The sequence below is a fragment of the Artibeus jamaicensis genome, unplaced genomic scaffold, assembly GCF_021234435.1.
Source record: "Artibeus jamaicensis isolate MK-2021 breed Jamaican fruit bat unplaced genomic scaffold, CSHL_Jam_final contig_1128, whole genome shotgun sequence".
Taxonomy (NCBI): Eukaryota; Metazoa; Chordata; class Mammalia; order Chiroptera; family Phyllostomidae; genus Artibeus; species Artibeus jamaicensis.
Genome location: NW_026521220.1, coordinates 726,235 through 754,197, shown reverse-complemented (window position 1 = coordinate 754,197; position 27,963 = coordinate 726,235). Strand labels below are relative to the sequence as shown.

Here is a 27,963-nt window from a genome sequence, read left to right as displayed (position 1 = left end):
TTTCTTAATTTCCTTTTCAGATTGTTGATTATTAGTGTATAAGATGCAACAGGCTTTTGTGTGTTGACTTTGTGTCCCGCTGCTTTGCGGAATTCATTTATTAGTTCCGGTACCACTTCCAGCCCCAGACTCTGTGTCAGTCAGGGTGCAACCAGAGAAGCAGAAACAGTAGAAGATACACTAAGAGATTTATTGCAAGGAATTGCCTGAACTGATTACGGGAGCCGGATAGACAAGTCTAACATCTATCAGACTGCCAGGGAGGGTGGGCTGGAACTCCCAGGAGTGGGCTGAAGCTGCTGTCAGCCCACAGGCCGAATTTTCTCATCAGGGCAGCTTGCAGGGCCTTCTGTCTGATGAAATCGGACCTACCAGGATCATCTAGGATAATCTCACTTGCTTAGTTAACTGATTATGGACCTGAGTCACAGGTGCAGAATACCTTCAGAGCCATACCCAGATTACGTCTGATTAAATAACTGGAGGCTGCAGACCAACCAGGGTGACACACCCAGCGACTTGCCCTCTGCCCGGGGCCGTCCAGGACTCTGGACCAGCCTCACCCTCTCCAACTGGCGCATACACGCCCACGCTTCCCCTGAGGTTGCTGAGTCCAAACAAGGATATGAGGGACCTCGGGCTTGGGCAGCCCATCTCCCTAACTTCCAATCAACCTGCACAAACATTGCCCAGGATTTAAAAAAAAATAGTTACAACTCACATAACATAAAGTGAACCATTTTAAAGAAGACAATTCAGTGGCCTTGAGGACATTCACAGTTCTTGTAACCATCACCCCTATCTCGTCTTAAAACATTTGCATCACCTCAGAAGGAACCTCATACCCATTAAGCAGCCAGTCCTCCTTCCAGCCTCACCATCTGGACATTTAAAAATCAGTCTGGACGGCCACATTCTCAGGGCGTCATCAGGGAGACTCGGAAGGGCAAAGCCTGTGGCACCTGCTGATCTGCTGTGGGCAGAGGTGCCCTCCACGGTGGGCAGGGGCTGAAGGGCAGCTACTCCTTCACGACATTGGGGCGGTAGTTGGGTTTGACGGCTTCGGCAAGCTCCCGTGCATACATCTCATATCTGCCTGTCATCTGAAAGCAAAACGGGTGCACTTTAGAGGCTCCTGGTTTACAAACGCCCCTCATTTACTCGCCACCACCTCTTGCCACTAGAGGGCAGCCACGGGACAGAAATTCATCAGGAGGGCTGCTCTGCAGGACAATTTCAGACTATAATACAGAGAAACAACCCCCCCCATCCTACCCCCACCCCCTCAACCCTGCATGACCTTTCAACACTGACCCCGGCGCTGCAGTGGTGAAGATCACGGATGCCAACATGACTCACACACCCCGGCCCCTCCCGCTGGGAGAACCCTGCAATCTGTGATCTGTTCACCCGGAAGGTGTGGCCCGCACCAAGGCAGGAAGGAGGACAGTCCTGTGGACCTGCAGCTCCCGGCAGAGCAGCCTCCAGCCCAGACGGGGGAGTAAACTGCTCCAGGTCACCAGCTAGGAGTAGGGTTGCCTAGGATTTGCACCATGGTCTCCTGGCTCTGGGCCTGGAGGTCCATCCACACTCCACATGGCACCTCATCACGGACACAGATGGAGGCTGGGAGAGGCTGGGGGGCAGGACTGGAAAGCCCACCCAAAGTGCTCACACGCCAGCATGCCCCACCTTCCTTCCCTCCTTCCCAAAGCCTTAACAGGAGTTCATGCCCATCACCACAGCGTGGGAAGTCTTTTGCTTTCAAGAAGTTACTAATGAGAAAACATTCTGTTTATTGGTTCCAACTGCTAATTTGCACCCGGCCTGGAGTCTTAGCCTGGCTGGACCAAAGCCCTGGTCCCTCCCGGGCACGCTGGGCAAAGCCAGTGAGTCATGACAGTGTGCCCCCATTTGCATGTGGGATCTGCTTATATGTGGGTGCTGCACTGGTGAAAATATTGCCCAACACTAATGCAGCCATCTCTGTGTGTGTCCGTGATGAGACGCCACATTCTGTGGGGTCCCATGGCTGCTACTCCCTCACTCCAGGAGGGCGGGCACCTACATCTTGGTGGGATTCCTGGTGTCACAGGTCTTAGGTCTCAAAAGCGGCTTGGAACGTTCAAGTCAAGCTTCTCATTTTACAAATGAAAGCGCCAAGGCCCGGGAGCAGAAGGGGCTTGCTTAAGTTGGCTGAGCCAGGAAGTGGCAGAGCAGGGCCTAGATTCCATTTCTCTGCATGACCCATTTCCCTCTGCTGTGCAGGCCTAGACGGCAGGGCTGGCCACAGGCAGAGCCAGACACCCACATCTGTCTTGTGATAAGTGCAAATGCCTGGAAGGGAAAGAAAGGATCAGAGAAGCTAATTTACTTTATTCTCTGGACAAATGAAATTGAGATTAATTTGTTTGAAGGCGCCTAGAATCTAAATCAGATGAGAGGAGAATTTATTGAGGCCTGCTGCCTGGGCAGCACTTCGCCCAGTGGTTCCTCCTCTGCGCAGCAGCCCTGGCTGGGGGACCTGCAAGGGGGCAGAGACGCAGCCCTCCGCCCAACTCTGAGCCTCACACGGGCTGTCCCCCAGGACAAACCCCGCAGCTGCGGTTCCCAGCACTGAGAGCCGGATGGGGGCTCGGGCGGAGGAGCAGAGCAACAGCAGGGAACTCAGAAACCCACCTTGAAGGTCCAGACGTCATTCACCTGCCGGCAGAGGTTGAGGTCGAGCTCAGCAACCAGCAGTCCGTCCCTGCTGCGGGAGAGCCCGGGAGTGCGGCTGCTGTCAGGGGCTGCCACGTAGCTGGAGCCGTAAAAGTAGCCGAAGTCCTGGTGGGCTTTGAAGGAGCGAAGGAAAACACCGTGAGGTTGCGGACACACAGTGGACTCTGCAGGGGGGCAAGTGCATTGAGGGACACACAGGACAAAGTGTCCACACCACCCTCTCCAGTGGCTGCCAGATGCTGAGGCCAGAGGACCTGCCTCCCTTCTTAGCCCTGAGGGCCCAGCCAGTTTGCTGCAAAAGTCATCCTTGTGGCTCTCACCTCTACCTCTGGTGACATTTCTAAAGGTCCCTTTGTAGAAGTGTTGGCGTTTTGCTCCACAGCCCACAGGAGTCGTGTGACTCTCTAGGGCCTCCTGTGGGCCCACTTCCTGTGGCAGCCCCACACCGGGAGCTGGAGGCTCTGCTTTCACTTGATTGCCAACTGTGTCGCCTCTGCTCTCACTCCCCACCAAGGCTCCCAGTAAAGCAGGGCTAACAGCCGCCCTGCAGGCCCGTAAGGAGCAGGTGGGTGTAGTGCAGGGCCCGGCATGGGCCAGGACCTAGCAGGTGCCCAGTGGACCTCATTCCCCTGCCTCTTCCACACCTGTCTGCAGGGAGGTAACTGGGACTGGAGACTCTGGTGTTCTGGGGCCTCAAATGGGGTTATCCGGGACCCTTTCAGGAAGAGCTTTTCCCAGAAACAAACCCACTCAGCCCCCTCTGGCTTCCCTGGGGACAACCTGAGCTAGTGAGGACTCCTCCTCAGGGAGGGGAGCAGCCCTTCCCTCCCACATTCTTGGACAGACTGGTGGGACCAGGAGGAGGGGGATTCCTAGCAGAGACAAGGTGGTACTTCATCTCAGATCAAAACCAGCTGTGGATTCTGGGATCCCAAGATCGCCCATGCCGGTGATCTGCGGCATCCGTCCAGCTGAGTTTGGGGATGGACAGGAAAGCGGGGAGTGAGGTCTGCAGGGTGGACAAAGCATCCCTTCTTTGGGGAAGCTCACCAGGGACTCCACCACATCTTCTCGGGCCATCTGTGCACCAGTCCCCAGGAGGGACGGAGTCCAAGCCAATCCCAGTTGACCCCCACCCAGGGATGAGGAGGTCACGAGCCCAGCGCTGTCTACCCATATCGGCCCACAGCAGGCTCCCACTCTGGGTGTGACAGCCAAGAGGAGTCAACCCCTCGAGGTGCCAGGTGTGCAGACTCAGTCCGTGGGGAGGACCCTGCCCGGGGCAGGCAAACAAGAAGGAGACCCGCTCCTCAACTGCAGCCACCGAGGAAACTCAGGGACATACCTTTCTTCCCGTCTCCAGAGGTAAACTCATTTGGGAAGTACTCCTGTGAAATGACAGCAAGGTGAGACGCGCCTGTAGGTGGCACTGCCACTGCGCTCCTCACACAGTCAGGCTGAGGCGGAGTCAGGGGAGAATCGGTCAGGGCAAGACGGAATGGCCTGTCCTCACTGCCCGACCAACAAGTGCCTAATCAATAATCAGTGTTCCTGCTGAGTGAGTCCCCAGCACTGGGTGAAAGATGCAGGCCAGGTGGCCAGCGGGGAATCTGACAAGCAAGGCGAAGACCCGGATTTTGCCTTCGGGGAGGTTACAGTCTGCTGGGAGACATGGCCAGGGTTTGCCTGCTGGAGTATCCCAGGGTCTGTGAAGGCATCAAGGGTGGGGGTCCACATACTGTTTGGGGGTCCCCCAAAGCCTAATGGAAACCACACAGCACACTAGAATGGGGGCCACACAGGACAATGAACACACCACATTTCTTTATGTTGCTAGAAATTAGACCGACCGAGCGCAGGAACCTTGGCTATCTCAGACTGGCCGGGCACTCGACTGGAGTCGGCCATCTGATCGGTAAGAATGAGGAGTGTTGTATGTAGTAAATGCACTGTGTGAGAATTGCTCAGTGCAGGGGGCCAACGGGGGAACACGAAACCAGCCCCACTGGGTGGCTCCACTGCTTGAGTATCGTGTGCCAAGGTCGCGGGCTCTGTGCCTGGTCCAGGTGTGTGTAAGAAGCAGCTGATGGATGGATGCACAAGTAACAACAGCAAATCAACACGCCTCTCTCTGTCTCAAATCAATTTAAAAAAGAAAGAAAAAAATATGAAACCAGATACTTAGGAGGGAGAGGGTGAGAGCCTCTCACAACGGCTTCAGCTAAAACTAAACCAGACAAAGGAGAGACGTAGGGATATCTTTAAAAGTGACAGACCGGGACAGTTCCTAGGGTTTGTGGCAGGCACACGGCGAGGGAACAGGAGGACCCGTGCGACATGCCCTACCCAGGCCAGCCACGGCTTTCCCCGTGGCCTCCTCTGGTCTGAAGACGCCCCCTCCGGCAGGCTGGTTTCACAGCAGCTCTGTCCCCTCCTCGGTGCACCCGGTCGACCAGGTGGAGGCCTTGGGGACTTACCTTGCCCACGCGGTTGATGGCGCAGGTGAAGCAGTGATTGGCAATGGCGGCGTTCCTGGCCTCGATGGGCCACATGGACTCGCTGAGTAAAAGAGGAGAGAAACCAGGGTGCTGCCTCCCCAGACCTAGGGATGCTTGCCCCGAGCTACAGCCTGGCTCCCACCCTTCGGGCCTTTGGTGGGGACAGCCAGGGAGACGCGTGCCTGTGGGTGACCCTTAATCCACAAGCAGGCCAGCTTGTCCTCGGCCTGTCCCATACTCAAGCCCAAGGAGCCCTTGGGGGAGGGCCTGCTGCGGGGAGCAGCAGCCCTGGATCCAATCCTCTCCCTGAGCCTCCGTCCCATCTTCGAGACGCCCTTGAAGGGAGGCGGATAGTCAAGGCCGGGTGACCTTGCGGGTGAGGTTTCTAGAGCGGGCTGCGCGGCAGGAACTCCACGACCTGCTCCTTCCTCCCCTCCTCCCGGCTCGGTGAGGAACCCACCTTCCAGGCTGCGCAGACCCCCCCCCCCCGCCCCGGAAAATGTCAGAAGGGAGCTGGGGCACTTGTGCTTGGCCCTGCGAAGGCTCTACCCGCCTGCCCCAACTCTACCCTGTGGTGTGGCCTTGCAAAGCAGTCTCCGCTGGGAGAGATTTCAGGCCAAAGACAAGAGAACAAACCTGACGGGGTTTAGGTAACGGGGAGGGGGTAGATTCCGCAGCAGGCATCACCTCCCTGAGCTCGTCCCCATTTCCCAGTGCCTGTATGGTTTTCTCTGCTAAACCCCGAGTCTCTAAGCAGGGGCTCCCCGGTTCTCTCTGTGGCCCAGGAAGGAGGTGACCTCCAGGCACAGCTGAGCTGTGGCCGTCCGTCGGCCCAGCACCTGCACAGGGGAAGATGTGGCAGGAGACCTGGCCCCAACCAGAGACCCAGCCCCAGCCAGAGACCCTGACCTTCTCCAGCCCACCAACTGGGCCGTGGAATTTGGGAATTCTGGTTGGTCGCTAATTATCTCTTGTCTGAGGAACAACATCATTAAGATTCTGGATTGAGCCCCAGCTGGTGTGGCTCAGCTGGTGGAGCCTCATCCCACAAAGTGAAAAGTTGCTGGTTCGATTCCCCATCAGGGTACATGCCTGGGTTACGGGGTCTGTCCCCGGTCAGGGTGCGTACAAAGGGCAGGCAACCGATGTTTCTCTCTCACAGGAATGTTTCTCTCCCTCTCTTCCTCCTTCCCTTTCCCTCTCTAAAACTAAATTAAGATAATAGAAAAAGAAAAGATTCTGAATCAACAGGCATGATGCCCACTTGGAAACATGGAGTGACTGGGTGCAGAATGCCCTGGAATCTTCCTTCCTGTCAGCGTGCACCTGGCGTGAACAAGAGAGTAGGTGGAGGGGGGTGGATACTTGTCATAAGCCTAATTCTCAGGAGAATTCATGAGTCTGGAAAAAAAAATCACAGGCTTGATTGAGGAGACTCATTTGCTGCTTTTTCCCCCCAGCTGCTAAGCCAAACTGACAAAACTTTTAAGAAAGGATTTTTACAGAAACACACCCGTAAATGACATTTTCAGGAATGAAATAGACAGTCACAAGGCAAGTGCCACAAACATCTTTCTCGCCATTCCCCAGGGAGGATGTGTTGCGTAGGACTGCAACCCACAGCTGGCAATGAACTTAGACTCTCAGAACAAGTGAGGGAAAGGAAGCCGGGGGTTCGTGAGAGCCCAGCACGTGCAGGAATCATAGAGAGCCCACAAGGAGCGGGGACATCTGCTCTGTTCCCAGTGCGGCTACACCAGCCCCTAAAAATAGTCAGAGGGGGACGGCGAGGCGCAGCGAGGGGACGGGACAGCAGCTTTCTGACTAACGCACACGTGGGGAGAAACCTTCCACCACACGGGCTGCATGTGACTGTCAGGGTGACTCGCTTCATTGCAAAGCACTTCAACGCCCCTGCACGCTTAAAACTGAGAGACCCCCGCGGTGGGTGCGGACACCCTGTCGGCCCAGAGCGCACGGGGTGGGGAGAGGTGTCAGGGGTGGGGATGGACGGCTCTGGAAGCTGGGAGACGGTGCTTACGTGCCGCTGGCGGGAATTCGCCCCGCCCTGCACTTAAATACACTCACCATCAATCTCACAAACATCCTTTCTCACTGGAAGAAAATCACTCAGAATTCTGCCATCCTAATAAAACATCTGTGGTAATTTTTCCACACTCCAGGACCATCCCTGGCAGAGAAGTGTCCCAGAGTCCTGAGGGCAGCCTGCACACATCAGGGAGTGTAGGCTCATGGTCGTGGTGAGGTGGCCCACCCACAAGAGGACCTTCTCAGCCGCTCTGCCCGCTCTGCCGTAACTGGACCCCTGGAGGAGACGGGCTGAGACCCACCCAACCCTACACTTCCCTGCCTCTCAGCTTTTCTCCTCTTATAAACAGAGCTTCCAGCCATGTTTCAGGTGTCTAACCTCTTCCTACTCCATTAGTTGCTTCCTTAGGTAAAATTCTGGGAGTATAATCATCTGATCAAAAGGTGTAAACATTTTAGTCCTTCATGAAACACACCATTTTCTATAAGGACCTGCCTGTGTTTTGACTACTGGGCTCACCACCCCCTTCACAGGCACGAGTTAGGTGAGGAAGGAAAATCCATCATTTTTAATAAACCTAATAGGTTGCTGAGGACATAAGCAGTTATGTGCATATTATCTCGGGGTGTTTCTGTTTGCTTAACTTGGGCTCGTAAAGGGAGCAGGGTCAAGGAGTTGGCCATGTGAGTCTGAGGCCGCAGCTGCACCTTCCCCGGCCCAGGAGCCAGCCCAGGCCCTCAGGGTGTTGGCTTGGGTTCCTCCAGGGCCCAGCATGGAGATGGAGCGTGTGAATGCCTTACACATGGCCGGCAGGAGGGGCTGCTCCAGGGGGTGGCCTGGAGGTTCTTCTCAGGCCCCCTTCGTGGCTAGAGGGCCAGCAACCACACTCTGTCACAACTGCCAGTGGACGCTGTGTTAGTGACCAAGTTGCCACCAGGCCCTGGGGAGATTCTCTGAGGGGAGACGGAGATGTGACTGCTCCTCTGCCCCACAGCGCCCCTCCTGGACGTGGATAAAACCTTCGGGTTCGCAGCCGTGGCAGCCAACCTGGGGCAGCAGACAGGGTCTGGGGTCTGTCTCTGGAAGGGACCTGAGGCGCAAATCGGAATGCTGAGGGGATGTCACTCTTGAGAAGGGGACACCATCCTTTAAAAACGAGGGTAAAGTAAGTGCCACCTTCTGACATTTAAAAGAAATTCGACTGAAGTTTAGTAAAGCGAGGACAATAGCAACATGTGGGCCACCAGGACTGGCTGCCCCCCATAGAGGGAGGGAGCGGCAACCCCCCTGCAGCCTTCGCCCTGTGGGGACACTGGCACCCAGGCACCTTCCGCCCAGGCGCCCTGCGTTAGAGGAAGTGAGTTGGGGAGAAAGAGGTTTGTACACAAGTTGTTGGAGCTCTGGCTCTTGTCGATGATGCTGCCGGGCAACCACCCAAGGGCTCGGCCGCTGGGGAGAGACCTGGCGGCCAGGCTGCAGTGAAGCCAGCTCGCCTGGGCGTTAAATGAGGGACCCCCGGGGTCCTGCCCCAGGGAGGGGGGAATGGGGGCTGCTGAGCCGGCCCCGCAGCCTTGATCAGAACACGTGTTAGGTGTTTGAAGAAGAAGACACTTAGCTGCTTAAAAACAAGTTTCAGAGCCACTTGGCTGGTCCGTTAAGGGCCCTCTCAGCTCTGACTCCCTCGTTTGCTCTTTTGTTTGGGTGTCTGCCTCCCATGCATTGGGTGTCACGGACAGGAGGCTCAGGAACACACGGCCCCCCCCCCCCCACCGCCCCCAGGAGCACAGGGGCAGGGAGGGGCGCCAATGCTGGCCGGATACCTGCCGCTCTGGCACTTGAGGAGTTTTTTTCAATCCTGACCACTCTGGGGGAGATGGGGGGATGACTGTCATCTCATGGCTGAGTATTGTAGCCAAGGACAGTATTTCACAGCAGAGCAGCAATTTAGGGGGGCTGTGATTAACTTTTTGGGGGTGTTGGTTAAATATACCACACAAAACCCCGGGGCTCTGATTTGTCAGACGTCCTGGTGGCTGCGCCTGCCTGTTCCCGAAGCCACCCCCCAGGACCCTCCCAAATCCCAAATGCACAGGAACCTGAGCGTCCCGATGGTGGCCGAGGGGTTGAAGATGATCTCGGCCCCGTTGACACTGTACAGGAGCCAGTTGAGGGGGTGGTGCCGCCCGAAGCAGATGTTCACCGCGATCTTCCCGAACGGCGTCTGGAACACCGGGTGGCCCAGGTTCCCCTCCATGTAGTAAGTGGACTGGGAAGACAAAGGGCGGTGTTGCAATCAGCGCCCCTGAGATCTCTAAGATTCCCCTTCCCTGAGACTTGGCAGAAAAAAGTGAAGTCTCCGTCGCCAGTACTCCAAAAATGACACACACTGGGTGTGACTGAACTTGAGGTTCACAACTCTAATATGCTCCAAAACAAACCCAAAATAAAAAAACACAGGGAAACCCCGGACTACAAGCCAACTCGAGGGGAAATTACCACGGCTTAGGCATTTACCCACAATTTCTTTCGTGATATGACAAAAAAAAAAACAAAAAAACCCTCACAGCAACTTCCCCACAGTATTTCAAGGATCAACTTTAGCGAGCTAGCTTTCAGTCACGCAGGGTCCGGCCAAAGGCTGAGGTTTGGTCAGTGTTAACACGAGTGGTCAGTGACCTCACTGGGCACGTGTTCCTATAAAAAATGTCAGAGCTGAAGGGACCAGACGCTCATTAGGAGCAGTCCTCGCCCGCCAGTGGGGAACACCAGAACCAGAGGGGGCGTGTGACTTGCTGGTCATGAAAGCCATCTGACACTGGGACTCACACCCAGAGGGTGGTCTTCTCCATGATGCCTCTGGGTGTCCACCCGGGCTAAGGAGGTCCCTACAGGGCAGACAGGTGGGAAACAGGGCCACCATCACCCCCTTCCTGCCTGCCCCCTCGGGGGTGCCGGCCCTGGGACAGTGCCATGGACGGCCGTGGGGGTGGGGTAGAGGGCAGGTCAGGGCCCTAAACTGATCTGCTCCCTGAGCATTTTGCTTCCTCTCATTAATTTCGACTTCACTGGGGGTCAGGAGCAATCAGGGTGTGCGCGTGTGGTGGACACCAAAGCAGATCCTGGTGCGCTGAGACAAGCCCTTTGCTATCTCCAGGGAGCTAAAGATTAATCCCAGGGTAAACAGGCGAGGGGCAAGTCTTCCTGTCCCCGTGTCCAGCTGTTCCCGAGATACACCATGTTCTTTTTTCTCTGCGGGGAGCCTCGGCCAGCTCTCCGGGCCCTTTCTTGTCCATCTGACTGGCTGAGCATGGCTGGACCCCCACAGTCAGGGAACATCACGATGGGCTGGAACAGCCATTCAGATTTCACATCTTAGGTATTAGGTGGGGTTCATCTTCCTCCTCAAATGTCCACCCCTCTGTCCTATCAACCGTAGGATTGGCGCTAACCAATCAGAACTGCTCCCCTGGCTTAGACCTGGACCACGGGCACAAAGCCCCGCCTGACACGTGTGCACAGTGTCACCCAGCACGTGGGAACGGCTGACTCAGATCCCATGTGACCCACAGACATGGACCTCTGCCCCCCCGGGGCCCGACAGGGGCTGCGGAGATTATCTCACGCTTGTGCGTGATTTATTTCGGTTTGACTTCTATACCACTTACTTCACAGAAGAATTTCAGGAAGCTAAATCAGGTAATATTTAAAAAACAAAATAAACAAACAAAAAACCTCTGTGCTAAAGTGTTTTGTTCTCTTCCAGGAGCCCCTCGCCCCCAAATCCTGTCCATCCATGTGATACAGGACAATGTGGGAGGCCCCTGAGCCCTGCAGACACACTGTGCGCCAGCATCACATGGTGTGACATGATCCGACACGGAACGGCCCTCACAGAAAGGCCCGCTGGGGTCTATGTGCGGGAAGGCGAGCCGGCCGGGCGGGCCAGCTGAGGGGCCACTCACCTCGTTGAAGTCGCCCACCCTGGGGATGTGGTTTTTCCTGGTCTTGCCCAGGACCGCCCCGGAATTGGAGATCACCACGGCTGTGTTTCACAGAACGTCCCCGTGCACTCCATCCCGTTCCAGGATGGGGGACACTATCACCATGTTGTGCTTCTGGGCCAGCTGGAAAAATAATAAATGTAGCAGAGTCCTCCTGTCAAGTCGACCGCCATGGATTTTTACTGAAGAATTCAATGGTTCTTCTAAATAACTAGCCTTGGTTCAGAGCCACCACTTGCTGTTTGAAAGCCTGAAGGCCCGTGCGGTCCCAAAGGCCAAGCCCAGAGAAATAAGAATCGTCACCGTCCTTGTGCGCTGCTGGTGGGAAAGTGAGCAGGCGCAGCCCCCTGGACGTGGTGTGGCGGTTCCTCAAACGTCAGACACACACAATGACCATGGGACCCGGCACTTCCACTCCCAGGCACACACCCAAGAGAATCGGCTCGTGAAGATATATTTGCACATCGCTGCTTGGAGCAGCGTCATTCACCAGCGCCAAAAGGTGGAAGTGACCCCCGTGCCCATCTGTGGGTGAACGGATAAACACGTGTAGCATGGTCACACGACGGAATATTATTCAATGTTAAAGTGGAAAGAAATCCTGTCACGCAAATGTCCTCCTTCATATGGGCGAACCCTGAGGACAACATGCTAAGTGAAAGAAGCCAGTCACAAAAGGACAATAGGTCCTGCCTGAGTCCCCTCCTGGGAAGAATGCAATGGAGCCGAGCTCTGAAACAGAAAGTAGAACCCGCTGGCCAGCGGCTGGGGCAGGGGGAGCTGCGAAGGGTGCGGAGTTTCAGATTTACAAGCTAAAAAAGCCCTGGGACTTACTTCAGAGCACAGCAAATGTAAGGATTGAACTGTGTACTTCAACATGACTAAGAAGGTAAATTTTATGTCATCTGTTTTTTGGCACATTAAAAAAAAAAGGGAAAAAGAACAATCATCATGCTTCATATACATATAAAACCTCCCTGACACTGAATTCCTTTGTCACGAATAAGAGCATCAGGACCTAGGGACCGGCAGGGTACACAGTCCTAGCCAGTCATTGTCCCCAAGTGTAACTAGCCTGTCATCACCTCCGGCCTTAGTGACAGGAGAGAAGGAAAGGCACACAGGTGGAAGGCATGTAGCAATGGCCGTCAGTCCCCAGCCGTACACAGGTGTACGCAGGTGTACACAGGTGTCCCCTGGGACCATTTGTCATTCCCCCGCTTCCTTCTCTCTTCCTCGGCCCTGGCCCACGCGATCCACCACCACCCCCGCCGGCCCCCTTCCTCTTTTCTTACGCAGCAAGGAGTCCACAGCCCGGGGGCGAGAGATTTCCCCCCTCCGGCCGGAGAACAGAATCAGCTGTGAATGATTCTGTTCCAGAATCCCAGCCTCGAATGAACAGAACCACCACGATCCCAGTCCTGCTCCCCCTAAATGTGCCTGTACAATCTAAAATGCCAGGCGGAGAAAGGAGAGGAGTTCTTCTGTTGGAGATGAGAAGCAGGATAAGTCCGCTCTTTGTAGCCTCTTTGAATGTTAAGGTGTTCTTTTGGGGAGTAACAGTTTTATTAAGATATAATTCACATGGCGTAAAATTCATTCTTTTAAAATGCGCCGCACAGTGGTCTTTAATGCCTTCCCTGCGTTGCACCGCCATCACCACAATCCAATTTTAGGACATTGTCATCACCCCCAAAGGAAGCCCACGCTCATCAGCAGTCACCGTCGACCCCTCCCTGTCCAGCCTGTGGCAACCGCTAATCTGCTTTCTGCCTCCATGAGTTTACTCTGTCTGGACATTTCATATAAATGAGGTCATACAACATGGATTATGAGGTTTTAATAAAGAAAAATGAAAGCCAATTTCTCCAGGGACGAAGACAGGCCACGCAGAGCAGCTTACATAACTCGGGCGGACAGCAAGCGGAGGAGCGGAATCCTGGACAAGGAGCTGACTTCGTCCTGATCCCCGAGGGCCGGCTCTGCCACTTGCCGCTACAGGACATACCGTGGGGTCACCCAAGCCACCCTTCCCTGGCTGCGGCTCCCTCGCCTGAAACAGCCATTAAGGGCCCCCCTCTGGCTTTGGAACTATCATTTTAAGTGAAAGCAACAGTAAAACAGGGCAGTAAATAGTCTTATCTAATCTTATCTGGAAAAACAAGCACAGGGCAGGTACAGGTGCATTTTCCAGAGTGAGAGGCCACGCCCCACAGCTGTGGCCTTGCTCTGTGACCTGCATGTGTCCAGCAGGTGCTGTCCGAGGAGCAGCTGACTGTCCTACCTTCTGACAGAACCGGGTGGTGGGCCCGTCCTCCGCCGACTCGGCAAATTCCGTCCAAGGAAGCTTCTCTCGAGTGCAGAAAGCAAAGGGCATAGCTGTGAAGAGGAGAAAGGTCAGGCTCACACCTCACTTTCCAGGCCTCTGAGGGGTGCTCCTCGGCCTGGCAGCAGAGGGTCCCCAGGAGAGCACGTGGCCCTGAGTGCCTCGGGCGGCCTTCCGAGCCCTGTGCCTGGCTGTGAACGAAGGTCAGGCCTACACTTTTGGGCTTTGCAGCAAAATAGGCAGCTGCACCCAATGTCTTACCTATCGTCTTTTAAAAAAAAAGTTGCTATTATTTTTTTACGCCTCGCCTGAGGATATGTTTATTGATTTTAGAGAGAGAGGAAGGGAGAAAAAGAGAGAGAAACATCAGTGTGAGAGAGAAACATCGGTTCCTCCTGTATGGGCCCTGACTGGTCATCGAACCCGCAGTATTCTGGCGGACAGGCTGGCACTCCCGCCTACACGGCTGCCAGGCCAGGGCCCTCACTTACAGTCTTACAAACGATTGCAGCACGGACTTGAACAGCTATTCGCACACTCGTGTTCCCAGCGGCAGTATTCACCAGAGCAGAAAGACGAAGTACCCCAAGTGCCCACTGACGGAGGAACAGCCGAACAAAGCGCGGTTTGCACACACAATGGAGCATTAATCAGCCTCAAAAAGGCAGGAAATTCTGTCACTTGTTGCAACACGGACGAACTGTGAGGCCATTACATTCAGTGAAAGAAGATGGTCACAAGAGGACAACTGCCGTGCGACTCCACTCACGTGCGGTCCCTAGAGTGGGCAAACCCACAGGGACAGACGTTAGAATGCTGGTTGCCAGGGGCTGGGGGAGGGGAGAACGGTGGGAGCTGCTGTTTAGTGGGGACAGAGTTTCAGTTTGGGACAATGAGAAAGTTCTGAGGACAGATGCCGGTGACGGTTGGCTAACAGCGAAAACTTACCTAATGCCACAGAACCGTACACTTAAAAATAGCTAACGTAGTAAATGTTATGTCTATTTCACCACTCTGTATGTATATATGTTTATAAAATTGTGTAAAAGGTGTGGCCTTAAAGTGCTGCCAACCAGCAGATCCCGAGCTGCTGGCCGGTCTGCAGGTTGGTAAAAGCACAGTGAAGACCCCTGGGTGGAAGCACCAGCGGGCCACGGAGGACCACGCTACGACCTGGGGAGCATCACCATAGAAATGCTTTTCTCCAGAGACAGGGAGGTCTCTTTAGGAACAAGAGAGGCCACTCACTTAATGACCCCATAGGAAGTTCGGGACCCACTGAAGGGGCTGAGCAGCCCCCAAGGATAAACGCGTTACTGTCACGTGCTACTTGATGACAGGGACACATTCTGAGAAAGGCATCCTTAGGTGACTACATTGTGTGAGCATAACAGACCACAGTCTGCCACACCCCTAGTTTGTACAGTACAGCCTATTGTTCTGAGGCTACAAACCTGTGCAGCCTGTTACTGTGCAAAGTGACGACATCAAATCAGTCATGTGAGAAAATGGTGCAATCAAAGGACGCGGTAAACACGGAATGTATGAGGCCATTGCCGCCGTAACGTGACATTGCATTTTACAGCCCACTTTTCTTAATGAACAGAAAGAGTGCAGTCTAAAAACAATAAAAGCATAGAATAATAGAATACACATGAATCGGAACAATAGCCATCTATTAGCATTACCAGTATTATATATCACGCATACGGTATATGCGATGCTTTTGTAGAGCTGGAAGCTCAGGTTTGTTCCCACCAGCATCGATCATCACAGGAATGTGACTCAGGTGTTGCACTGTGATGTCACGAGGGCTGTGACATCATGAGGCAACAGGGACTCTTCAGCTGCATGATGATCTTATGGGACCACCGTCTACACACCATCTGGCAATGACAGACGTGTCATTACGTGACTGCATCCCTGTGATCTCTGGCTGGATACCACCAGAGGACTAAATGCACCAGCAAATTCATTAAATTCATTGACTTTTGTTTGCTTTTTTTTTTCAAATAGTGGGTAGATGTACTTATGTAGTAACAGCTCAAAAAACACTCTGCATACCAGGCTGAAAATGGGAGCTTCCTGTGCAGGAGAGGGCAGGGGCCGTGATGGGCTGGACACCAGGGACCTTTGGCTGTGTGGGTCCCATCCCCTTCCAGCCTCAGTCACACTTTTCAGCGCCCTCCAGTCTAATGGCACTAAATTTGCTGTGTGGTCCCTGGCCTTCTGGATCCGTCCTCTGGGCCAACTTGTTTCTACCCTTTGCCCGCTTCCTACTGAGCTGTTTGTCTTTTTCTCCTTGGAGAATCAGATTCTCTGTTTGGACCGATTCCATATACTCTTTAGATCTTCCTCCTCCTAATCACCCAAGATCACTTATTTCAGGGAGACTAGCCTAGCAGAAGTTTCCAGATGCTTGCTGTTGTTCTGGTCACCCTCGGGGAAGGCTCATGGGAAGCTACGTGATGTGACCGGAGAGTGCTTCATCAGGTCACGACCCACTGGGGGTAATAACTGTAGCCCACCTTTCCCAAACATGGGCCATGCACCCGGCCTGATAATAGGCAGCTTGCCCGGATATCCCTGCAAAGTAGGTGTGACTCTCCTCACTTCACAAAGGAGAAAGAGAATCGCGCCCCTCCCGATTCCTCCCTGCCCCAGGAAGCTTGGAACTAAGGTGATGTCAGCGCAAAGGGGCCACCGGTGGCACTACCACCATCTCAGGTGCCAGGTGTGGTGGCCCATGGAGGTACTTACGTGGGCACCAGGCTCTGCCAGCAGCAGCCCCAGGGGGTCTTGGCACCAGGCTCAAGACTCCCCAGGCGCCTCTTCAGTGAAGAGAGATGAACTGTTTTAAGGAAGCCAACAAAAAAGCTGTTGGTAACGAAAATGATTCTTAATGACCATTCGTTCTCAGCTGTCAGAGCATTAGGAGAGACCAAATGCCTCAAGAGGATAAAACCTCCCTTTCTGATTTCATTTCAGATTGATAAACTCTCCAAATTTCTCCATTTTCATTTTAATGGCTTCTTTTCCTGTTTACACAACTACTGTAACGTAAACAGATGTTCAAAAGAAGGATGTGGAATGGAGGTTGGGGGAAGCTGGCTGCTAAGTCCCGACCAGGGTTTCAAACCAGAGGGAAGGGGGTTCCCTATTCACTGAACCGACACCCCCAGAGGCAGGCTGTAAATCTAGACCTGGCCATGCCCTCAGGAGCTGCCAGCCAGGACAGAGGACTCAGTTACAGTCCAGTCTGGCTGCAGGACACCACGGAACGCTTGCTTCTGCGTTGGGGAGGCCCTGGGGTCCCCACAAGGAGGCAGTGCCTGTGCCAGGCCCCGATGGACGAGGGGAGCTGTCCAGGTGCAAAGAGGGAGGAAGCTGGTGGAACCATCCAGTATGTTTCAGTGTCTGTCATGCACCAAGGACTCCTCAAGTCGCTAAAGATAAAACAGGGTGGGGGATGAAGAAAATGGGGTATATCATACAATAACATAGTAGGCAGCCATTAAAAAGGAAAGGAATTCTGACGCATGCAACAACATGGATGGGCTTCGGAAACACTAGATTCAGTGAAATAAGCCAGACACAAAAGAACCGAGACTATGTGATTCCACTTCTGGGAGTTACCTAGAGTAGTCAAGTTCGTAGGCAGAGAAAGTGGAATAGAGGCTATCGGGGTGAGGGAAGAGGCAGAGTTTCAGAGTTTTTGTTGGAGATGAGGAAAACTTTTGGGTACAGGTAGTGGTGATGTTATACAACTTTGTGAAGGTGTTGAATGTCACCAAATCATACACTAACCAATGGTTAAAGTAATAAATTTTATGTTGCGTATGTTTTATCACGATGACGATTTTTCATGTTAAAAAATAGGGGTGGAGATGAAGATGGGCACAATAAATGAATAACACCCAGACTGGCCTCATGGAGCTTACCGTCTACTGGATGAGGCAGACAAATCCAAAGGACATGAAACAAGAAATGTGACAAATGAGAGGAGCTTCTGGGTGAAGGTGGCAGATTGGACTCGCACCTTCGCTCTTTCCTGAAACCCCACCAGGAGGTCAGTAAAGGGATTTTTCTGTAAAGGAAATTACCCATCAAGGATGGGGCACCGAGAAAGGGACAAGAGTAACAACACCCAGGAGGCTGGAGAGCCAAGGGACATATGTAGGTATCTTAGAGGACCGAGGAAACCGAGTCCCCCCAGCAGCAAAGGAGGCCAGGAGGCACCCCACTCTTCACCATAGACCCCCCGTCGAAAGCTCAGGAGCCAGGAGCACTGAGCAACTCTGATGGTGGGGAAGCAGGAAGGGCTGACAAACAAGAAGGATGGGCTGAGAGTCTGATCAGGAAGCAGTTAGAAGCCCAGATTCCACGTCTACTGTAAGAGGCTGGGACGTGCCCCTCCTGCCCCGGCAGAAGGCTTCAGGCTCATTCATCACAGAAAGTTAAACAGAGCATCTCTGGCCTTTGGAAAACCAGGACAAATAAAGGCAAGTAGTGTCCAAAACAGAGGGATTAAGTAAACATCAGTATTTTGTTCTCTCTCTCTCTCTTCTTGGCAGGAGATTAGAATACTCTTCTCTGGAGAAGCTAACCAGTCCGAAGTAAATGACCTGAAGACAGTACCGTGGGGGATTACTCAGTGAATAGCTAACCTGGGTCACCCTATCACGGAGCCCAGAGGAAGAGCCCTTCCCACAAATTTTGAGATTGCAATCAGCTTTTGAACCCCCCAATTCTTAAAATACAATCCATCAGGGGAAAAAAAGACCAACTGGAATGAGCAGGGCCTATGCAGGGAGAAAAAAAATATTACTTAATATTTTCAGAGATGAGTAGATACTGCCACTGTTAAATAAAAACAGGATGTGATAAAAACAGGAACTTTCAGACCAAAAGCGCTTTAATAAGTTCAAAACAGGAGAGCAGAAACCAAAGACTGAATGACGAACTAGATAAAATCTACCAGAAAATTGAGAAAAGACAGAGCAATGAAAATAGAAGGAAATACATTTAAAAAAAAACTCGGGATTTGGCCCAGGTTTCAACATCCTAATAGTGGGATATCAAGAAGAAAGGACAGAGAAGAAGAGGGGAGAAAATCACTAATGAAACAATAAGAAAATTTCCCAGATGTGAAGGACCCAAATGTCTAGACTGAAAGAACCCACGGAGTGCTCAGAATAACAGATTAAAATAGAGACACATAATGGCACATCCTATGAAATTTCAAAGAATTAGAGAAAAAGAGAATCTCCTACAACCTTCCAGAGAAAAACACCTGGAGCCAGAAGACAACGGAATGAGGTGTTTAAACTTCCAAAGGAAAACGACTTCTAACCTAGAATTCTATACCCAACCAAACTATCAACTAAGTTGTAGGAAGAACGTATTTTCAACTATGCAAGGTCCCCAAAAGGTCATCTCCTATGTGTTCTTTCTCAGGGAGCTATCAGCTGACCCAGAAAACACAGGGGTTAGGGGCACCAAGACCTCAGCAGCTAAAAATCTGTGTATAACTTTTGACTCCCCCAAAACTTAATTACTAGTGGCCTATTGCTGACCAGAAGTCTTACAGATGACGTAAACAGTCAGTTACCACATATTTTGTATGTTAAATGTATTACCTACTATACGCTTATAATAAAGTAAGCTAGAGAAAAGAAAATATTATTAGGAAAAGAGAAGAGAGAGAAAATAGATTTACGGTATTGGACCGTGCTGGTTGGACAGTATTGATACTGTGGGTTTAGATGGTCTGTTTACAAGATGAAAAACCTCCATGTGTAAGTAAACCCACACTGTTCTAACCCATGTTATTCACAGGTTAGCTGTACTCAATCTAAATGAGGGAGTAAAGTGAGAAAGAGGAAGACGTGGGATGGGAGAACACGAGAGCAAGGCAAGGGGGCACGCCGGGATGACCGTGACAGGAAGTCTCAGGAAGGACTCTGCAGTCGGCGGAGGGTACAACTGGTCCAGGCCTGCGCGGTGCGAAGACTGTGCGATGCCTTCCTTCAGGGAGGTGATGGCTCCACGTGCCTAAACCTCCCGAGGGGACTTGGAGAACTGGCAGAAAGCTGGGGTAGAATTTGTGGCAAGTATGCTGAAAACAAAGCAAACTCCAGGGAAAACAGAAAGCTGTTCAGGGAGAGGAATCAAGCTTTCCACAAGGGCTTGGCAGAGAACAGAAGGGGGACAGGCTAGGAAGGTCCTCGTGCGTCAATCGGGCAGAAGGAGGGAACGGGCTCATACCGACCACCTTCCCCCACAGGGAGAAGTCAACGGATAATGCGAAACTGAAAGATTAGGAAGCAGCAACGCAAATGAAGGTAAATCCCAAAGGCACCAGCAGAGAGTTGAAAGTAGATGCCTCTGGGGAAAAGGATATCAGGTTTTTGGGGTTTTTTTTGGAATAGACCTTGTAGACCCATTTGACTCTAAACCATGAGCATGCACTACCTTGATAAAAATAAAAATGAAGTGAAGAAAAAGTCCCTGGTACCACGAATACGTAACAGGAACATAACTAGGTGAGGAGGTGGGAGCTGAGAGTTGAGAGTTGAGCTGGGGGAGTGAGGCGAGAGGAGGGGACGGCTGGTGTGGTGGCCTGGGAGGAAGGAGCGGGCCCTCAGGAGCGGGGGTCTCAGGAGAGTGAACCCTCAGTAGGGTCAGGACACAGCCCTGCAGGGTCCAGGGGAGAAACCAACTGTGCATGCATAGCCGGCTCCCAGGAGATGCTCACAGTGCTTGTTCAAAGAAAAACCAGGGGGACCAGGCTGAACACCCGAGAGTCACGTTTTGAAAAGATCTTTTCTAGAAGGTACGGAGAGCCAGTTAGAAGGGGCTGGGGTGGAGGGCACAAGGAGACCAACTGGATTACAGAATTCATCGTGAGAGCTCTTGGTGCCTTGGGCCAGGGCAGTGGTAAGAGGGTGGGGAGGAAGAGGTACAAATGGATTCAGAACGATTTGGGAGGAAGAACTTATAGGACCAGATGACAGGTTGGGGCGCATGAGACGGAGGGAGGCTGGGGTTCCTGGGTTTCTGGCGTTGTTAACAAAGAAACTTTCTATGAATGAGAAGAGAAAGGAGATTTAAAAAAAAATTGGGTAGCATGCCCTGGATGGTGTGGCTCAGCAGATTGAGTGCTGGCCTGCAAACCACAGGGTCTCTGTTTTGTTTCCCAGCAGGGCATGTGCATGGGTTGCTAGCCAGGTCCCTAGTAGGGGACGCATGAGAGGCAACCACACATTGATGTTTCCCTCCCTCTCTTTCTCCCGCCCTTCCTCTCTCTCTAAAAGTAAAAATTAAAAAATCGGGTAGCAGACACTCTTATCAACATGGAGATAATGCAGTGTTGTTTGGGGCAACAGAGAAAGCACCCCAAGGTAGACTTACTCCATGCTTCCTGGAAACAGACGATATTGACTCCGCACATTGCAGCCACCTCTACAATGGCCTCTATGCGTCTGTGAAGGGCAGAGACCTGGTGATTTAAAAATCAAGGATTAGAGCGCATTAGTTCTATTGGTTGAGACCATTTTAGAACTGATCCCAACGCCCGCGGAAAAACAACCCCCTGCCCGGTCAGTTGCTAGAGGATGAGCAGGGTGGGGAGGTTCTAGTCTCATTCTGTCATCGGGTCTGACATCTGCATGAAAAGGGGGAGCTGCAGAAGCTCTGGGGTCCCCCACACTCTAGGTACTGCCTTTCCCAGCCTCAGTTGCCTTGACTAGAGAATGGGGAGAACACCGCCTGCCTCGTGGGGGTGCTAAGAGGATGCACCGCTGTGAGGATGTTGGTTACTAAGGGAGGGCCCACACCCAGCGGGCCTGCCACACACCAGGGCCATCCCCTGGGTCACCTGCTTCCTCACTTCAGGACCTGCCGGCTTTCCACGGTCCTGCCTTCAAGGTTTCAGGGGAGCCTTGTCTTGCTGCTTTGTTTTCCTGTGTGCGTCTTATCATTGAATGGCTTGCCTTTCTCAGCCGTGCCCTTGGCCAGGAATGTGCTTCCTTCCGCCACCCAACCCTTCCTTGATGTGTTATCCATGCCACGTATCACTCACAGAGGGAAGCCTTTCCCAGGAGCTTCGAGGTGTCTCTGTGCTCCCAGCCTGTGTGTGCCCCTACTGTGGAGCCGTTCCCATCATGCTGTCACATTCCTCCACTGCCTGTCTATCCCACGACCCCAGGAGCTCCTCGGGGGTGAGGGGAAAGTGTCCTCATCTTCTCTATGTCCTCGGCAGCACGCATAGCCGGCTCCCAGGAGATGCTCACAGTGCTTGTTCAAAGAAAAACCAGGGGGACCAGGCTGAACACCCGAGAGCACACTCTTCACAATGTTCCGTCTCTCCCCTGCAGGACTGTGCACACCAGGGCTCCACGGGCGTTTGTTTGCAGGGGGCTGGCAGTGTGCAAAGCGTGCTTCTGTGTATGTGGGGGTGAAAACCGCGGCCCTGCACTGGCTGGCCTGACCGTCTGAGACAGTCAAGGGCACACCTTCACAATCAACCCAGTCTGAAAACCAGAAACCTTTTAGTTCAACAAAAGCAGAGGAAAAGACCAATGTACAAGACAATGCAGAACTGGATCTGGAAGCCAATGGGCCTTAGGTTTCTCAAGAATCCCTGAGAATCCTTGAGCCTGCCGTATCTGGAGGACACCTCTGCAGAGAAAGCCTGCAAAGGCTGAGCAGCTGGGGGAAGATGTGAAGAAGTGTATATAACAAACCACCTGTGTCTGTGATAACACGCTTCTTTAAGGATCCCCAGGATGCTGTCACATTGATATTAATGGTAAGGTCATAAGCAAATGCCTATCATACTCCTGCAACTCTGTAGGCACTGCCAGCTGACAGACATTGGAGTCTAGTGAGTCCTGCCCTTAGTTAGGAGCAGGGCAGAGGGACGCAGGGCCGAGCGGACGGTCCTGATGGTGTGTGCTGGCCGGGTTCCATGGACAGAGTCTGAGCCAGCCAAAAGGGCACCGTACCAGTGGGTTAATGGGACAATGGATCAATCACAGAAGAGGAAGAGGAGGGGTAGGTGGAAAGAACAGGGAGGAGTGAGAAGGTAGAGAAAGGGTAGGAGTCAGAAGAAAAAGAAGAGCCAGAGACACAGGAGGGAGGGAAAGGGGGCATCCAGGGCAGAAGCGGCTCAGAGACCATTTAACCACTAGATGTACCCGCCAACCTGGATCGAGAAGCCAGCAGGGGACTGTGGATGCGTCCCAAGCCCGGAGTGGGCCATGGCCCATTTCCGTATTTAGGGTCAAAAGCAGTCGCACCTGTTTGGCCACAGGGGCATCGGCCGGCAGGGGGATTCTGTTCTGAACGAGCCCCACGCGCACTATCCGAGGTGCCCTCAGTTGCTCTGCTGCTGCCTCAAAGGCGTATCCCTGCAGCTCGAAGTCTGCTTCGGAGGCAACTTCAAAAGCCCTGCTGGGCAGGTCAAGCTTCCTAAGAGGGCGGAAAACAAGAGGGGAGATGATTTGCATGAGGTGTGCTGAGTTTAAAATTCCCCCAAGCCCACAGTCATTCATCAAGGGGAGAAGAGGTCCCACACCCTGGCAAGGAGGCAGGCAGAGCAGTCCGATGCCAGGGTGCATGCATGGGGAGCTGGAGAGGGCCCTGAAGGAGGGATAGGGCCTGGATGGCTGGGAACGGATACTGCACTGAGTGTGGACTTAACCTGACGGTCACTGGGGAAATTTCTGCAGGTAGGCCGCAGCGGTCAGATCTGGCCAAAGGAGGCAGCCGGTGGGGGATGCGGGCAGCAGGGCAACCAGTCAGGGGTTGATGATTTAGAGTTTCTGATATCAGGGTGGGGATGAAAGTCTCAACAATCAGCTGAGACTAATTTGAGGGAATGGATTCCCAAAGATATCCGTGGACTGGAACCAGAGGGCTCTGCAGAGCCCGGGGGATAAGACAGAGACAGTGCTGAGAGCCAGGCTCAGGAGATGGCTGAGTGGACAGGCCGGGACTGATAGCATGACAGGGGGCCCTGTGGCCCTTCAGCACCAGCGATGACGAGTCTCCAGTGATCCTCACTGTTCTGCCTGCTGCTGCCCCCACCAGGGGAGGGACGATGGTTCTATGCTCAGTGCTGCATAGGCTTGGTGAGAGCCCCAGGGTCCAGACCAAAGGCCCAAGCGCTCTCCCTGGTGTGTGGTTTATTAACAAAGGCAAGTGGATTATTTATTCATAAAGCCTCCCCCTGAAGTGACCGTTGGCCAAAGGGCAAACACCTGCTGATGCCTGTCGCACGCTCCGTGCCCGGGTGAGACCCACAGGGGCAGAAGGCTTGGCCTCTGGCCCGGAAGGCCTTACCGTCTAGGGACAGGGTGGTTATGAAACACCCAGAGAACACATCAAAAACCAACCTGACAGGCACTATCTAATAATAATATTTCCCTCCTACTTTAAGTCACTTTCTTAAAGATGTTTCTTTCAAAATCACAGCCCTGTCAGCCCCAGCCCCTGTCGCCACCCCCTGCCAGGCAGTCTCGACATGACAGCCTTGACAGCTCCCGAGATGGGTCCGCCCCTGACAATCAGCCTGCTTTTCAATTACAGGCAGGGTTCCGTTCGCTTCAGCAGGTTGGAAAGAACAGCGGTGCCCACACCTCTCCTCCCTGCGCCGTGGTTGCCTCAGACACAGTCCTCCTGCCCTCAGGTCTCGGCACCAGGACGAGGCACGTGGTAGAGGAGAGAAGGAGAAGGGTGTTCCTTTTTCCCTTAGGCCCACGGCCAGGGAGCTGGACCACCCTTTGGGAGAGGTCCTGGCAGCCTGGTCCTCAGCCTGTGGTCTCACGCCAGGAAAATGTCAGGTGGATGAGGTCTTGTCACAGGTTTGCAAGCCTGGCTATAACCATCACCTGGATGATGTCCCTCAGCCTCTGGCCATCTCGCCCCATCCACTGCCCACAGCTGTCTGCTCCCCACATCTTTCCACCACCATCAGTCCCATTATTCCACCACAACCTTCCTGCCTCCTCCTCATCTATGCTGGGTGCTGCTTCCCTCCCCCCTGCCCCTCAAATCCCTGTAGACGCTCTTTCCCCTAGGCCTGAGGCAATGCGGCCCAGGCCCCTCCACTTTGGGGGTTCTACCTCTCCTCCACACCCCTGAGAGCTAATCACCTATGTGGAAAACTTATTTCTTTTTTTTTCTAAGACTCATGCTTAGTCTCTCCCTGAGGCTCACAAGCTCTCTCCAACTTTTTCCCAGGAGAACTGGCTCACTTCACCCTTAAAACAAACCTATTCTCCCTTGCTTTAAGACACCATGACACCTTTTGGGGGAATCCTCAACTCCAAGAGGCCTCTCCCGTGATGGGCCGTGGCAGGTTTGGTGGAAAGTGGCGTTCCGGCATGAGCACACTGGCAGGGCCTTGACGGTCACTCGGTCCTGGTACTTCTTTGGGTGTGAAGAGCCCTTTTTGACAAAGTTCTGTACCACCCCCACCCCCAAAGGCAGTTGTTCTACCTTTATCATCCACCAGCTGTGAGAACACCTTTGGGTTTGAGGCCTGACCTCGATGCAGTTACTCCACAGCCCAGTTAGCTGGGAACCGTGGGTCCGACGAGTACCCTCAAGTTTCTGGTGAGTTGATCAGGTTCCTGCTTTAAGGTCACTGCCAAGGTCAGAGAGCCCACCAATTGGCACGGAAGTGGAAGGACATTTAGTCAGAAGCTGCGTGGGGTCAAAGTTTGGATTTCATTCTAAGGGTTACGGAAATAAATTCCTTACAGACTTTTAAGCAAAGGAGCAACAAGATATGATTTACGTTTTCTGGCTGCTTTGAGAAAAGTGGACTGAAGAGAAACCAGATTGGAAGGGGAAGTCTCTTCCAGCTTTGCATACCCAGAGTCCAGCAGCGCACTGCCCTCAGAAAACCCTGCTGGTGCACAGGACTGGCTGGCAGTGGAAAAACATTTGCACTGAGTGTAGGAACTAACTTCTATGGTTTGCCAAGTGGGAAACCAGTTTCAGCAGGCCAATACCACCAAGGGATGGCCAGAGGCCAATCGCTTACAAGAAGGAGGGGCTGGGGCTGGACAATCAGTTAACATGCAAGGGGGCTCTGGCTAGAGGCACTGACTGGAGCAGACACCAAGAGTACAGCAATCAGGGGAGAGTCCTGATTACTGGAAGCTGGGGAGGAGAGTTAGGTGGCCACAGAGAAAGCCTTAGGGAGTAAAAACACCCGTCCTTTCCCTTCTGGTTCTGGGCAACTGGGGGAGAAGTGCCTTGTAAAGGTTGGGTCAGTGCTGTTGGACCCCTGAGCGCCTCAGAGCTGTCACCTAGATTTCTTATGGTCCTCACTCGCTCTCTTAGGACTTCATTACTGCCCTCCCCCCACCTCCACCCCCCCAGAGTCCTTAAGATCCTGAAGCATTCTCCCTGGTCCTCCAGACCCACACTCTCTGCTTCCAAGGCAGAGCCCCCCACCCCAAGCCTCTGAGCCCCAGACCTGGTCTCCTTGCCATAGAGAATTCGTTTCACCTCCCGCAATTCTGCAGGCGGCAGATGTTTCTCTAAGCACTGCTCCAGTGACTGCCATTCAGGCCCTGCCATGGCTGGAGACCGCAAGCACCACCGTTGTCCAGACCAAAACTGCCTGCCCTTTACCCCCAAGGGGAGGAGAAAGAGGGGGAGATGGCTAAGCCCGCAGACGCCCCTCCCCTCCAAGCTCTGCCCATCCGCCCCTGGAGGGCTACTGAGGACACGCCCCTCCTCAAGATTTGGCAATTCGAAGCCAGTCAGCGCTCCAGGACTTTGAGGGTGGCCCCGCCCCTTGCCCTTGCACCCCTTCGGCATGCGCCAGGACACGCCCCTTCCACTGTTGGACAGCTTGGGGCCCTCGGTGCTCGGCGTGGGGGCCTTCAGTCGCCCTCTGAGGCCCTTGTTGGGGTTGCCGGGGCTGTTCCCTTGCCCTCCAGTTCTTGCTGGCCTCCAGGTTTCACCTCTCACTTGCCCCAAGGTGTCGGGGTGGGACCGAGAAGCTGGAGAGGTGGTGAGGGAGGCTACGGCGCGGGTCAGAGGTGAAGGGCGAGCCTGCTGCAGCGCCGCTTCTGCAGAGCCATTTTCCGCGCCAGCCTGCGCGGGCAGGGCTTCGGCCCACCACACGGAAGGAGTTTCAGTGTCCCAAGGGCAGGAGGCTGCCCCTCCGTCCCCCAGTGCTTATTTCCGAGAATTTATAACCTCCGAGGGTCCAGGTTCGCAGTCTTGGCCCCCTCTTGGCCGCGCGCCCCCCGCCCCAGGCTATGGCTTGGAATCCCAGGAGGTGCCTACACAGCTTAAGCGTGAAGGTCAAGCGCTTAATACTGCAAAATGCTCGGTCCCTGCACAATGGCTCACACTCTGGACCTTGGGGTCCCTTTCAGTTCTGCTGTCTGCAGATGGTGTGCCCACATGGGCACCTTCCTGGGAGAGGGGAGAATGAGACAGTCGCCGAGATAGGCATGAGAACCCTCTTGAAGTTCTCTCTGCTGTTTGCAGAGAACTGAACAGGGAAGTGTGGCTACCTTCTGGGGAGCTGCAGAAGGCCCTCTTTCCAGCCCCACTGAGAACTGGAACAGGGAATCCAGCCTAACTGGCAGGCAGCGTGGTGAGGGAACAAGTTGGCCCAAATCCTGGTTTAGCCACCTGCAAACCTTGTGGCCCCAGGAAAGTTATTCAGACACTTGGGGCTTCTGTTGCTCTCTCTGTAAAACAGGAATGCAGCTGTCTTGCAGGGTTGTTTAAAAGTAAGGTGCAAACAAAGGTGTTGTAGGGCTAGATACTTCAGATATTTTACATGAGCCACTGACTCAACTTTTGGTTATTGCTTTGATACATATGAACTGACAGGTTCCAGCACCCAATGGAATGCAAACTTCAACCAAAAGCTTTTGCCTATAAGGTGCTGAGATAAGGGCAAGACACAGATGATCAAGACCTGGTACATTTTCTCCGTGATTTAAGGTAGGAGCATACTTGTAAATATGGCAGATTTAAATAATTTTATATGAAAAAGGTATACAGTATGCTAAGGAGCTCAGCGGAAGGGGTGATTTCTGGCGTAGTCTGTTTAAGGCCTCACAGAAGAGGCCTTATGGTTGACTCAGAGTGTTCTTATCTCCTGTATGTTAGTTAGTTAATGGCCTCACTGCTCACTCATCTGCCACGCCTTTGGAAGTCACTACAACCCCTCTTGCGTTCTTTCTTTCCCCCATACAGGCAAGTGTCAGGTTCTGCTAAATTTATCTCCTGAATTTTGTTAGAATCCTGCCCCCTCCCACCTCATGCCTGCGATGATGTCATCTTTTGCTTGAATTGTTACCAGTCTTTTAACTTACCCCTTGA

The 27,963-nt window shown here is 53.3% G+C and overlaps 1 protein-coding gene and 1 long non-coding RNA gene across 2 annotated transcripts; both read right to left on the bottom strand.

Annotated features, from left to right (window-relative positions):
- Positions 1-171: 171 nt before the first annotated feature.
- On the bottom strand, positions 172-26,237 carry UPB1 (beta-ureidopropionase 1). Its single transcript, XM_037158735.2, is given in 10 exon segments — positions 172-1,103; positions 2,680-2,834; positions 4,067-4,109; positions 5,199-5,280; positions 9,366-9,535; positions 11,232-11,393; positions 13,555-13,649; positions 21,010-21,097; positions 22,899-23,070; positions 26,090-26,237. Coding segments are annotated over 10 exon segments (1,155 nt in total). The 5' UTR covers positions 26,194-26,237; the 3' UTR covers positions 172-1,019.
- On the bottom strand, positions 13,660-21,003 carry LOC128627305 (uncharacterized). Its single transcript, XR_008391472.1, has 3 exons — positions 16,357-21,003; positions 15,051-15,482; positions 13,660-14,374 (listed from the first exon to the last, which is right to left on the bottom strand). It is a non-coding gene; the product is annotated as an uncharacterized LOC128627305 (long non-coding RNA).
- Positions 26,238-27,963: the final 1,726 nt, after the last annotated feature.